Source organism: Gorilla gorilla, chromosome 4 (genome assembly GCF_029281585.2).
Source record: "Gorilla gorilla gorilla isolate KB3781 chromosome 4, NHGRI_mGorGor1-v2.1_pri, whole genome shotgun sequence".
In the NCBI taxonomy this organism is placed as follows: Eukaryota; Metazoa; Chordata; class Mammalia; order Primates; family Hominidae; genus Gorilla; species Gorilla gorilla.
The window spans coordinates 94,793,517-94,808,161 of NC_073228.2; the positions used below are offsets into that span (position 1 = coordinate 94,793,517).

The window sequence follows — 14,645 nt, forward strand, 5'->3', positions numbered from 1 at the left end:
TTCCAGTTTTTCTATTCTGTTTTTTCCCCATCTTTATGGTTTTATCTACTTTTGGTCTTTGATGATGGTGATGTACAGATGGGTTTTTGGTGTGCATGTCCTTTCTGTGTGTTAGTTTTCCTTCTAACAGACAGGAACCTCAGCTGCAGGGCTGTTGGAGTACCCTGCCATGTGAGGTGTCAGTGTGCCCCTGCTGGAGGGTGCCTCCCAGTTAGGCTGCTCGGGGGTCAGCGGTCAGGCACCCACTTGAGGAGGCAGTCTGCCCGTTCTCAGATCTCCAGCTGCGTACTGGGAGAAGCACTGCTCTCTTCAAAGCTGTCAGACAGGGACATTTAAGTCTGCAGAGGTTACTGCTGTGTTTTTGTTTGTCTGTGCCCTGCCCCCAGAGGTGGAGCCTACAGAGGCAGGCAGGCCTCCTTGAGCTGTGGTGGGCTCCACCCAGTTCGAGCTTCCCGGCTGCTTTGTTTACCTCAGCAAGACTGGGCAATGGTGGGCGCCCCTCCCCCAGCCTCGCTGCCACCTTGCAGTTTGATCTCAGACTGCTGTGCTAGCAATCAGCGAGACTCCGTGGGCGTAGGACCCTCCGAGCCAGGTGTGGGATATAATCTCGTGGTCCGCCGTTTTTTAAGCCCGTCGGAAAAGCGCAGTATTTGGGTGGGAGTGACCCGATTTTCCAGGTGCCGTCCGTCACCCCTTTCTTTGACCCGGAAAGGGAACTCCCTGACCCCTTGCGCTTCCCGAGTGAGGCAATGCCTCGCCCTGCTTCGGCTCGCGCACGGTGCGCGCACCCACTGACCTGCGCCCACTGTCTGGCACTCCCTAGTGAGATGAACCCGGTACCTCAGATGGAAATGCAGAAATCACCCGTCTTCTGCGTTGCTCACGCTGGGAGCTGTAGACCGGAGCTGTTCCTATTCGGCCATCTTGGCTCCTCCCCTTGGTAGTTTTTTTTAATGGACGCTTGACATTCGAAAGCTCTTTTAGAACTTAAAAAGTTTACTTTATTGAACAAAATATTCATTAAATTTTCTATAAAATGTTGATATATAGCATGTAACTGTACATTCTTTTATTAGATATGAATAGTGATTTTTTTAAACTGAAAATATTCAGGAAGCTATAGGTTTTGATGAAGGTTTTAGTAAATAAAAATATAGTTAGGTAACTTTTCCCTGTGACTTTTGCAAACAAAATCCTCATCTTAGTCCTAAATGCTATGTGGTAATGCTTACTGACTTGATAAAAATTTAAGTTTGTAAAAGAAACCATCATACATTTCTTAGTGTCTCTTTGGATCTATTTAACTAATGCCTCTTGCTGAAAAGGGAAAAGATTTCATATTTACTTATTAAGATTAATGGTTTATTAATTTAACTCATGAGATGTTACGATCCCCATTTTCAGAAGAGACTGTGAATGCTTGATAAGTGGTAGAATGAAGAAGCTCAGGACTGCTTGGCCTTAAAGCCATACTCTTTCCACCACACATTTGCTCATGTACCATTCTGCTAGCATGAAAATCCTGATGTAGATCCCTAAGTGGAAATTAAATCTGATGTTGTATTGACACCTGGGTCTCAAGCTGCATCCTCCTCTTCTGTCCAACATCTTAAGGTTGGAGTGCCCTACCTTCAGGACAGTCAGTTCTGCCATGACATGATGGATGGATTCTTAAAAATCATCACACTATGCCAGATGCATAATGAGAAACACAGAACTTATGGAAAAGATGGGGTTAGGAAAACACTGCTCAAGGACTTGGTCGTTGACACTTAAAAAAAATAGAGACCTGATAAAAATGTTGTACACATTAAATATTTAATACTTATAAACCGCAATAGATATGGCATATTATCTTTAAAAAACTTTAAGTTTACTTGTAGAAGTGGGCATCAGAAGGATTGCAGCTTGTGTGTTATTGTGAAATGATAGAATGAGCATTATCTAAAATTGGAGGAAAATTATAACACTAGATGTGGTTAAGTGTGGCTAGTAACACAGGTGTTGAACTGAGTAGCTGGTAGTTGTTTGAGGTATGTGTTTGAGGTATGTGGCTTGTTTCACGTGGGTACAATTTTCTGTGTTCACCAAGTTTCTTGTGGATGAAATAGCACTTACAAGCAAATGCAAGTTGAGGCTGTATTCAAATCGTTCCCCAATATATTATCAATTGCATTGGAACAATTTCATGATTTCAAAATAAGGGTTATAGCAGAATTAAATGTACTTGGTCCTCTTCTCCTCTCCATCTACACTCCCCCTGCTGTCGCAACTGGTTTTCAAATACCATTTGTATAATTATATATTTATCCACCAATTTTACATGGCTTTAAATATCATTTATATATTGATAACTTCCAAATTTATGATGTCAATCTCATCTTTTCTCTAAAATTCCAGACTCATTTCTTTGGTTACAACTTGATGCATTTCTAGGATATTTATTTCGTAGACACTTCAAACTGGGCATATTTTAAGCCCTTTGATTCTTACCCAAAACCTGTGACTGATACAGGAGGAAAGTCAAGCCTGCTTCAGAGATGCCTGGGCTTCATATGTTGCTACTTGCTGTAAGTGGGCTGATGCTTCTCTAGTGCCCTAATCAGAGGTGTTTCCGAAGGTCAGAGGGCAGAGCTGTAACTGTCCACTTAGCCATTTATCTTTTGTGGATGGAGAAATGGCCTGAAGTATGAAGCTACTGCTTCAACCCTGAGCAGTGCTTATGGTGTAGTTGATCGGTGAGGGGCTTGGAAGAATCAAGACTAGAGACAAAGATGTTTGGGGAGAAGTCATGTGAATAGATTGCCAGGAGTTAACACTGAGTATGAGGTGGTGTTTCCCAAAAGGTTCTCAACAACCGTGAAATCAGAGTGAGGCTCTGTTGCATGTCGGCCAGACTCTCCTTTGTCACCACAGTGCCATTAACAGCATGATGGTAGGGATGGAGGTTATGCATAGGTTTGACAGCATGAGCTCCCTCTTACCAAGACTGATGTAGCAACTGGTGGTTGCTGAATGTCCAAACAGCAAGCAGCAGAGACCAAAGCTAAGTACTTCTCAATAAACCATTTACTGGTACACTGATCCCAACCAGACTTTATCACTCCAAAGGAAATAGCAGTTCATTCTTATTGGAATTAATACTTTGGCTAATGTATTTACTTTAGCCTCCTAATACATCCTAATACAAGCACCATCATCTGAAGGCATAAAGAATGCCAGCTTTAACCACATGGAGACCTGCATCACACGGCCTCAAAGGGACTAATATGAAGGAGGTGTAGCAATGGGTACATAGTGATAGGACTGATTCACTGGCCTCACCATATACCATGTCACCTGAAGTAGCTGGCCTCATACAATTTAATGGCCTGTTGAAGACCCAGGCACAGTGCTCGCTTAAGGACAGCTTCTTGGAAGGTTGAAGTATTGTCCTCCAGGATGCAGTGTGTGCATTCAATGGCTGGTATCTGTTTCTGTGTCCCCAATAACTAGAATGCAGAGGCTCAGGAAGCAGGAGGTAAAAGTGAGACTGACCCCTGTCTCTGCTACTTTTAGTGACCTACTGCCTGAATTTGTTTCCTACTTTAGACTCCACTGGATTAAAAGTTCTGGTTCTGGCAGTGGGGCTGGGGGAAGAATGTGCCTGCTAGGAGACAACTGAGGGCCCCACTGACCTATCACCTGGTTGTTTTGGGCCTCTCATGCCCATGGACCAGCAGGCAAATAAAAGAGTTAGAATGTTGCCCCTGGTGTACTCGATCCTCTTTACCATGAGAACACCCAGGTTGCTGCTGCTCAGTGAAACTCAGAGGATTTGCTGGAACATCTGGTGACTCCACACTCATTGATAACTTTCGACTATTGTCGGTTTGTAGACAAATCCCAAATCTGTCCTCTCCAAAATGTCAGTACCAAAATGGCTCTATCTTATCCTGATCAGAGATGCTTATGGTTCATATGAAAAATACAGAATGGCATTTTATATATTAAAACTTGTATTTTTATCTGTATTCATTTTTGGTTCTTTTTTCTCCAAACTATATATTTGCTAACATAAAAATAAAATTGAATTGAGAGACTGAGGATTTGACAGTAGGAAGGCCTTACTCTAAATTATATTCCAACTGCTTCCACCATAGAGTTTTAAAGCATTATCTTAAAGTGTTTAGATAAAAAATTTTCCACTTGAAAAACATACCTCTAGGTTTATATGATAAAAACACCAACAAATATATTAAGCATGGTATAAGATGCCCTCTTTGATCTGACTGTTGTTCCCACACTAGGCATCTCTGAAGGCTCTCCCCATTTGGCACTTCATGCCACCCCACCAAAATGATACCACCAAATATACTATATTGCTTCTTATGTCTGTGCCTAGAAAGTTCTGTCTGATGTCATGTTCCACCCTCTACCCCTAACCCCCACCCCTATTTGGTCTGTCTGTGCTGAGCCCATTATAAAATTGCAAGTTTGTCTTTCTCTTTAGAATTATACTTATCCAGAGAAAGGACTATGCATTAAAAACTATTTTGCAACCATAGCATATGGCACAGTGGTTGGAACACAGGAGGTATCAATGAATGAATTACTTGTGCAGTTAAGACATTATAATTCTTTTTTGCTTTATTTATCTCTATAAAGGAATGGGAGAAAATGAATGATTGTAAATATTTCTTAGCAGTCAAAGTTTATCTGGGGGAATGCAGAGGCCTCGTTAGTCCCTTTTAGAGAGGTAGAAAGTTGTAGAATTAAGTTTATGGTAAAAGGATTTCATGAAAGCATTGTAATTTTGTCACTGATTTGAATTGCTTGCACCTATTAATAATTTATATTCAATTTCAGATTGCAGAGGAGGGATCAACCATTTCTTGTGTGGTTGAGAGAACCAGAGGAGTTCTGGATTATGTGCATGTTTTTTACACCATTTCACAGATTGAAACTGATGGCATTAATTACCTTATTGATGACTTTGCTAATGCCAGTGGAACTATTACATTCCTTCCTTGGCAGAGATCAGAGGTAAACCCTACCTTTTTTGTTCCTTTGAAAGCCTCCTGGAAAGCTTTTCCTGAAGTGTTTGTTCTGTAATTTCTTTGCAGCTTTTGTTTGAAGTGTTGCTTCCCATTATTATTTACAACTGTAACTGATACATTAGAATTTGCTTCAAACATGTCTGCTGTAAAACCTTTACCAGGTAGAGTTAGTTTCTTCATCACTTTATTTTGTACAGAACTTTATCATGACATTTTTGCATTGGATTTTAAGTGATTTCCTATGGATCTGTCTCCTATGATAGATTGGGACTGGGGCCATGTCTAACCCCAGCATACTGCATATGTCAAAACGTGTTTGTTTAATTAATAAGAAAGGAGAAATTGTTTTTTCACTTTAAATTTTGAATTAAATTTTGTAGAGCATGGCTCAGTTATTCCTATTCCTTTTATAACTTTTTTTGGATTAATTGCTTGTGCTGGACTCCTAAGGCCCATTATGAATCTACTTTCTAAAATACTGTTCCTGAGCACGTCAGGCTCTCCTTAGGCAGACACTAGCCACAGATACATTGCCCTTGCTTCTTATCCTATCACATCTCATCATAGAACATGCAGTTTCTTAATTGGGAAGTCTCTACCTGATGTTGGTAATACCACGGTCTTTGGTACAAAAAATATATGATATTATATTGATAAATCAACATATCATATATGATGTAATACTGATGCATGTATAGGCTACTGTCAGAAAATGCTACTGCTCAGCACCTGCCTTAGTCTGTTGGGACTGCTATAACAACATACCTTACACTGGGTAACTTATAAACAACAGAAAGTTATTGCTCACAGTTTTGGAGGCTGGGACGTCTGAGAGCAGGGTGCCTGTAGATTCTGTGTCTGGTGAGGGCTTACTCTGCTTCAAAGATATGGTGCCTTCTCAATATGCCCTCCTCACGGTGGAAGGGGCAAACAAACTCCCTCAACACTAATTCCATTCATGAGGGCTCTATCCTCAAGCCCTCATCACCTCCTGAAAACCCCATCTTTTAATACCACCACTTTGGGGATTAGACTTTAACATAGGAATTTGGGGGACAGGAGGACAAGACATTCAGACTATAGCAGCATCCATTATTTTTAAGGAATTAATCTATTCAGACTTCTCTTTCTCTTTATATGTCTATATACACACATATGCACACACACACACAACGTTTTAATGTTTTAATTTGTGCAGAAATAAGTCTTAAGTGGTAACTTCATTTAGATATAATTTAGTTGCCTTTTGAATTTTCTTCTGGTAAGTAATTTCTAAATGCCTCATTGCTTAGTGCCTCTGGATATTTATATTTTTAGGTTCTGAATATATATGTTCTTGATGATGATATTCCTGAACTTAATGAGTATTTCCGTGTGACATTGGTTTCTGCAATTCCTGGAGATGGGAAGCTAGGCTCAACTCCTACCAGTGGTGCAAGCATAGATCCTGAAAAGGAAACGACTGATATCACCATCAAAGCTAGTGATCATCCATATGGTAACCTGCTCCTTTTGCAAGAAAAATCCTCTCTTCTCTGGGTGTACTTAGTTTTGTTAAGAACTTCTTAAGGCACTTTTTGCAAATGACGGAAGTAGAATGCCTTCAGACCTCCTAATTTCTAAGCTCTTTAACTTGTATGCTACTGTTTTGAGAGACATTGTTTATGAGATAAATATAAAGATCAGTTTCCAAACTTCAATAATATGTTTTGAAAAGTTTTTGCAGGATTATTTAAAATGGAACAAAGTATTTCTGTTCATAGCTATCAAATTTCTTTAATTTAATAATTATCCTATGGTGATTTGTTAACACCTAAGTAATTGAAATACTTTGTAATTTATATTTTATTAAGCTTCAAGAAGTGAAGCTATCACTCTATATTAATTTCTTTTTGTCTTATGCTTAATAGTGACAATTTTCTCAATTGGGGAACTATCACAGATGTCTGTCCTAGTAAATTGAGAATGTTTTCTGTATTGAAAAATAATATTTCTTCTATGGGAATGAATCAAGAACATCTGTTAAAAGGTTTGGGTAGAAATCTTGAGAGGCTTTTCACCTTTAGTTTTCATAGTTAGGTTTTGTTTGTTTGTTGATTTGTTTATTTTTAAGTGTTGCAACTCCTTTAAGGTGCCATTTAACCTGTTCTACCATATGTTCTAGAATGATTTCTGGAGAGTCTAAAAAAATATGAGTAAAAGTTAGAAAATATGTATTTTAAAACTGTATCAGTATTCCTGCTATTGATGCTGCTGTGGGAAGAAAAGCTTTCTTTGAGTAAAGACATGGAAAATTAACAATTTAACTTTCATTATTCTGAAAGCTTATGAACATATTCTGTATCAAAAGCATGTTAGTTAAATCTTTGCTAAAATATTTTCTAAATAAAGGCCCTCAGAATTTTGGCCTGGTGATCAAAATAATTGTGTAAGATCGCTTTAATTGAATAAGAAATTCTTGCACAGTTCGTTGGGACAATGCCCTGGCCCCTTTGTCTCCACTAGGCTTGCTGCAGTTCTCCACAGGGCTGCCTCCTCAGCCTGAGGACGCAATGACCCTGCCTGCAAGCAGCGTTCCACATATCACTGTGGAGGAGGAAGATGGAGAAATCAGGTTATTGGTCATCCGTGCACAGGGACTTCTGGGAAGGGTGACTGCAGAATTTAGAACAGTGTCCTTGACAGCATTCAGTCCTGAGGATTACCAGGTAGTTCACTCAGTCCTTTTGAAGTTGTATTTGCACTTGTAAAACAGACATAATCCTTCTCTGGAAGGGATATACACTGTACCTGGAACATAGTGACTCATGCCTGTAATCCTAGCACTTTGGGAGGCCAAGGCGAGAGGATTGCTTGAGGCCAAGAGTTGTTGACCAGCATGGGCAACGTCACAAGTCACTTTCTCTACAAAAAAAGAGAAAACAAATTAGCTGGGTGTGGTGGTGCAGCTACTCTGGATGCTGAGGCAGGAGGATTGCTTGAGCCTACGAGTTCAAGGCTATAGTGAGCTATGATCCCCCCACTGCACTCCAGCCTTGGTGACATTGTGAGACTCTGTCTCTAAAATAAAAAAAGAAAAAAGAAAAATAAAAAAAAGAAAAGAAAAGAAAGAAAGAAAAAAGAAATAATCTACTTTATCTAATTAATTGGAGAATATTTATTTAGAATTTACATTGAACATTATTCATACACACTGAAGTGTTTTCAATTTTGTATTTTACTTGTCTTCTTAGCATTTATAATAATTTGGGATATAACAAACATTCTGATTTTACAAATTTGTATACAGAATGATTGTAATCTATTCATATACAGAATGATTGTAATCTAATGGATCAGTCTTTTATATTTCAGAATGTTGCTGGCACATTAGAATTTCAACCAGGAGAAAGATATAAATACATTTCCATAAACATCACTGATAATTCTATTCCTGAACTGGAAAAATCTTTTAAAGTTGAGTTGTTAAACTTGGAAGGAGGAGGTAAGGCTGGTGATTCAAAAATGTTAAATATTTGCTTGTCTACCCATGCTGATGAAAGTAGATTCCTTTAGGGAAGTAAGTTCCTTTGAATTAATCTTACTTAAATAAATGAGTAAATTATTAGTTTTTGAAGAGAGCAGCCTGAAAGTTAATAATTGCTTAAGATACGTGATAATATATACCGTAATATATATGGTAATATAATCTATATCAATCATTTTTGATTGATAATCCCTTTCTTGGTAAAAAGAAAATTTTCCTCTTTACCTAAACTTTTAGAATTAGTTTTAGAAATTAATATTCAACTCATAGTTTCACATTGATATGCTTTCGCTATGAGGTTTGGTTAATTCTGAGTAATATCTCTGTTTATTATATGGACAGCATGTTTGTGCTATTTTTCCCCCTTATTATTAGCCACTGATATTTTTCTAGAAGAGGTGTGCTTTTAGAGTGAAAAGTATAAGTGTACTAAGTCACCAAATTACAGTTTTCATTCATGGTAGGTTCCCCTAAGGTCACCTCTCTCTTTTCTGTTTTTTGCTGTAGCTCTGCTAGATCTATCAACAGATATAACGCTGTAAAATCTGGTCCTTTTGGATGATCTATAATGAGTTGATTATTAATAAAAGAAGTCAACAATACCTTAACTTCAGTTCTGCTATTCAGAAAGCTCTGATTATCAAGGGTTATCGGAGTCAAACTTATTTCATGACAAAACTCATCTGCGCTAAGTGAGGCTATTGATAATATGTATCCCAATTAGATGGAATACTTTGCAAAAGTGTTAATGTGTTTATCAGGTGCTACTGGGAGTGTTATGGAATACATACAATATGCATTGTTAATTACCTTTATAAGTACGAGAAATTGAGAGATGATATGGTGTTTATCAGGACAGTCCCTTTCATTACAAAACCTGCTATCATTACCTCATTATTATTATTTATTATTTTGATGAAGAAAGCCATAGTACGTAAGCCATCCAAAGGAAAAATTGGTAGGACTGAGATATGAAAATTGTCTTTATGTATAAAGTAGATATTTTGGGTAAATATGCAAAAATTTTTCTTTCCTGTGTTCCCAAATCTCGGGTAAGAGCAAGGAGACCAAGCCAGTGTTTGGGAGCAGGGAAATGGTTAAACAGTGCTGAGCTTGGTTGAATGCATAAAACAGTAGAAATGTGCTGTCTAGTAGGTGGCATATAAAAATACCAGCTTTTCTTGTCTTCCAGAGACAAGTCCTTGCATCTCCAAATCACTATTTGCATTACTAAAAAGGTTACTATAAAATATTTGAAAAGTTGCCCTTTGTATCACTTAAAGCCAAAAATCCTTATGTAATAGAAAGAGAAAATGTTAGTGACCATGAGCTAATACTGATTAATAATTGTACATGAAATGTTATTGAGATGATAATAATACTTGTGATCATATGACCACTTATAGTGACACTTGTTATATTATTGAGAAACTTCTCCCCATATCTCTAGAATATGCATTGTTATATATTAATTGGACTTGAATACTCACTAGAAAACCAACCTTGCAGTTTCGTAGGAAGCAATAGTGGCCGAGAATCTGATTTATCCCTCAGTGAGTTGGGATTGGAGGAAAAGGAATTTATACAATGACCTCTACTCCTGGACTCATATGTAGGGACTGTCTAACATGTCAAGTAGCTTATAGAGCTTAATTCTTTGGAGAGTCAAGGACTTATTTCATGCTTTTTGACTATAAAACTGATGAAACTGATGATTCTACATAAGGTAGCCACAACCTGAATAGATGTTTTACGCTAGCCAAAGTATATATGGTGTTGAACTTCTTTTTTATGACTTCTGGATAATGTGGGAGCAAAGCCATGTACCAGATATTTGCTGCAAATCCATTTTGCCTTTTGGATCTGTATGATGATTTCAGGTTCTGGGTGCCATACATTCTCATGTCTGGTATATTCCCATCCTATTGACAGGCAAAAACACAGGGCAAAAGGAAAAGAGAGGGCAGATCTTACACTAGCATGTCAATCAAGGATATGGGTAGAAGCGTATATGTATGGATGTGGCTTTGCTATTTTTACTCCCCTTTTTTTCTATTGCTATCATCACTGCCCTTCCTATCTTCTTTGTTTGCAAACATTTGGTAAAATAATGGTTGGGGTACAAGATGTATTAGAGGGAAAGGTGTAACCACTTTCTCTTTATTATTGCCAAAGTACTTCATATTTTATATTTTGATGATATTATTTATTTTCCATTATTTTATTTGATCTTTACAACTCTTAGTCCATTTCATGCTGCTGTAACAGAATACCACAGACTGGGCAATTTATAAGCAATAGAAGTTTACGTGGCTCATGGTTCTCGAGGCTGGAAAGTCCAAGACTGGGGGGCTGCATCTTTTAGGGCATTCTAGATACATAATCACGTAGTGGAAGGCTCCACATGGTCAGAGAATGCATATGAGAGGGCAAGAGAGGGCTGAACTTGCTTTTACAAGAAACCCATTCTTGCAATAATGAACCCACTCCCAGGATAACAACATTAATTTATTCATGAGGGCAGAGGTGTCATGACCTGATCACCCCTTACAGGTCCCAATTCTCAACACGGTTGCATTTGCGATTAAATTTCCCACATGTGAACTTTGGGGAACACATTCAACCCATAGCAACAACATTTCTATAATAAAAGACAGCATCTTTCATAGGTGAGGAAACTGAGATACCAAGAAGTTTAGTGATTTGCTGAAATTTTTACAGCTGGCATCTTTCACAACCAGGAAAGCAGAATTGTTAGGTGGCTTGTCTAGGACTCTTTCCACAATGCCAGTGGCCAGAGGGTGATCAAGTTTGAGAATGGTAAATAAATGTGGTGGGGATTTGAATGTGTGGATGGAAGGAAAGGTTAGATACATTTCTCAATATTGAACTGGTCGTTGTGAATGGTAAGGTGATTATCACAGGCATATTAGGCCTAAGCATATGATTATATAATCAGATAAATATATTTTAAATATCTAAGATATTAGAAAATAATTTACGTTGGTGTAAAAAAGTGGAAATTTAAAAATAATACTAGATTGACAGAAATGGGAAGTAACAGTTATAGTCTACATGGAGTATTTCATGAAACTGTGAATGAAATTTTGATAATTTGGTAGCTTGACTGGTGCTATAGTTCTACTATTTAAAATGATCCATTTCTTATGGAAGAATGCATGTTATTGGGTGAATATTACTGCATTTTCCTCTTTGCTTGATATGTTTTAAGACCTCTCAATTTTCTCATTGTGTCAATGTGTGTTGTGTGGGTTGTGTCTCTGTGTCTCCTTGTGAAGTAGCTGAATTCTTTAGGGTTGATGGAAGTGGTAGTGGTGATGGGGACATGGAATTCTTCCTTCCAACTATTCACAAACATGGTAAGCAGTTTTTCTAAGGTCCTTTACTATTATAGGTTTTTATTTTAACTTCTCATTTTAGAGACAATACTAACCACTTATTGACACCTACTATGTTTAGGTCCTTTACATATTTTATCTTATTAACTGTCACAGAAACTTTATGAAGTATGATTTCCTGCATGTTGTAGTCACCCAGCTAGAAAGGGATCAAGTCAGAATCACATCCCTTTCTGCTTCCAAAACCCAGACTCTCCTTCTTGTATGAACCTAATGTAGTTTCCTGATTCTAATTGTGATAGAAATTTCACTTGAATGTCATTTATAAAAATGGTTGTTTGGAAACATTTTACATAGCTTCGAATACGTAAAAAGAGGTCAATAGAAAATTTGTATTTTCATTTTAAATACATCACACTTATTCTCTGTACAAAAAGAACTATGAATCCTTATATGTAAAATGTAATCAAAACAAATGGGGAGTAATCCCAGCACTTTGGGAGACCGAGGTGGGCTGATCACCTGAGCTCAGGAGTTCCAGACCACCCTGACCAACATAGTAAAACCCCGTTTCTACTAAAAATACAAAAATTAGCCAAGCGTGGTGACATGTGCCTGTAATACTAGCTATTCAGGAGGCTGAGGCAAGAGCCCAGGAGGCTCTTGAACCCAGGAGGCGGAGGTTGAGTGAACCAAGATTGCGTCACTGCACTCCAGACTGGGTGACAGAGCAAGACTCTGTCTCAAAGAAAAAAAAAAAAGAAAGAAACAAATGGGAAAAATAAATAAGGAAGAAAATAAATGGAAGGATAGTTGGCAATTATTGAAGGTGATATTGAAAAGAGGATGCCTTTTGAAGTAGATTTATATACAAACATGATTCAGCTTTTTACCTCAAATATTTTTTTCATATATGAAAAGCGTACTTAGAATATTTGTTTCTTGAAGAAGAGCATTTTCTAATCCTCAAATCCTTCTTTTTTCACAATGTCAGATTTTATATTTTAGTGTCAGAACTCATGATTTCACTGCCTTCATTCCTAACTTCCATCAGTGCCTAATGCAACCTCTGTAGTTAATTACGCTATTACTTTTAGAATTGTTCATTTTCTAGTCTGTAGACATTAATGCAACATAAAATTTGAACATACTTTTTAGGAAAATCTTAAATGCTGCTTTAGATAATGGCATCTTTTTAGCTACAGAATGGGACTATTTAGGATCAGGAGAGATAGATTTATAGTATCATCACATGATGAAAAAATAGGCCTAGAATTCATGCACATTGGAAACCAAGAATCTGTTCGGCCAGAATGGGAAACTACTTATTATTTCATGAAGGTAAGAGTCATTTTGGCTCAAGTTCTTTTGAGGTCAGAAAGGTCGTGGGAGACCTTCCTCATATACTCTGTGTGGAAGAATGTTCTCTTTCATAGAGAAGAAAAAGAAAAACAAGTTTTCCTTATTCATCTCCAAGTGCTTATGCAGCACTTGTACATCACGTTGGTGCCAAAGTAGAGAAAGGTCATAAAAGCATGAATATGTGTGGCACCCATTTGTGTCTGCCTTTCTTTCTAAAACAAATTAGAATGTACTCAATGAATGGAAGGACTCTTTTCAGAAAGTTGTTCCTTGGCTTTTCCTTTGATTTGTAAATTACTGATCAACATTTTTTTTTTTCTATTTGTTGGAACTTGTTCATGCAGCCAGTCTAGGAGTGGCTTCCCAAATTCTAGTGACAATTGCAGCCTCTGACCACGCTCATGGCGTATTTGAATTTAGCCCTGAGTCACTCTTTGTCAGTGGAACTGAACCAGAAGATGGGTATAGCACTGTTACATTAAATGTGAGTACATTTTCTTCCTTCATTCCTAGACACTTTCTGTTGTTTTAAAAACTGTACTGTGCTATGAAAGTGTGTTTTATGCTTTCCTTTTTTTGTGTAGGCCGAGGGGAATGAGCCTATTGGCACAGGCAATACAAATTGGTGATCGAACAGTTGTTTGGCATTTATTTTTGTCTTTAGTATTGCACATGGAGTCATTGTTTAATTCTGAAGATCCTTGACCCTTTAAGGAAGATAATGGAGCTGTACTACAAGTATTTATCTTACATAGATTTTTCTGTTTGTTCAGATAGGCTGTGGTAACAAACATCTCTAAAATATCAATGGCTGGTACAACAAAGAATTGCCTTCCTCCCTCCCTCCCTCCCTCCCTTCTTCCCTCCCTTCTTCCCTCCCTCCCTTCCTTCCTTCCTTCCTTCCTTCCTTCCTTCCTTCCTTCCTTCCTTCCTTCCTTCCTTCCTTCCTTCCTTCCTTCCTTTCTTTTTTCGAGACGGAGTTTCGCTCTTGTTGCCCAGTGGAGTGCAATGGCGTGATCTCAGCTCACCACAACCTCCGCCTCCTGGGTTCAAGCGATTCTCCTGCTTCAGCCTTCCAAGTAGCTGGGATTACAGGCATGCACCACCACGCCCAGCTAATTTTGTATTTTTAGTAGAGACGGGGTTTCTCCATGTTGGTCAGGCTGGTCTCAAACTCCCAACCTCAGGTGATCCACCCGCCTTGGCCTCTCAAAGTGCTGGAAAAGATTTGTTTTTCATTCATAGTATGTATATGTCCAACTTAAGTTAGCAAGGGGCTCTGATTATTAGTCACTTTAGGCACCAAGGCTATATCTCAGCAGGTGCTTTTATCTTCTTGGCGGAGGGAAATGTGGATGT

General features: G+C 38.1%; 1 protein-coding gene across 7 annotated transcripts in view; it reads left to right on the plus strand.

Moving 5' to 3' along the window:
* Nucleotides 1–14,645, plus strand: part of ADGRV1 (adhesion G protein-coupled receptor V1) — a 596,887-nt gene that overhangs the window by 106,042 nt on the left and 476,200 nt on the right. For 6 of the 7 annotated variants that reach the window (XM_055387526.2, XM_055387529.2, XM_055387534.2 and 3 more), the window contains 6 exons: nucleotides 4,849–5,025; nucleotides 6,357–6,537; nucleotides 7,545–7,747; nucleotides 8,394–8,523; nucleotides 11,865–11,945; nucleotides 13,631–13,770. In XM_055387526.2, the coding sequence (XP_055243501.2) occupies nucleotides 4,849–5,025; nucleotides 6,357–6,537; nucleotides 7,545–7,747; nucleotides 8,394–8,523; nucleotides 11,865–11,945; nucleotides 13,631–13,770 (912 nt within the window). The remainder of the gene's footprint in view (nucleotides 1–4,848; nucleotides 5,026–6,356; nucleotides 6,538–7,544; nucleotides 7,748–8,393; nucleotides 8,524–11,864; nucleotides 11,946–13,630; nucleotides 13,771–14,645) is intronic. The other variant, XM_055387527.2, reaches the window with a different exon arrangement.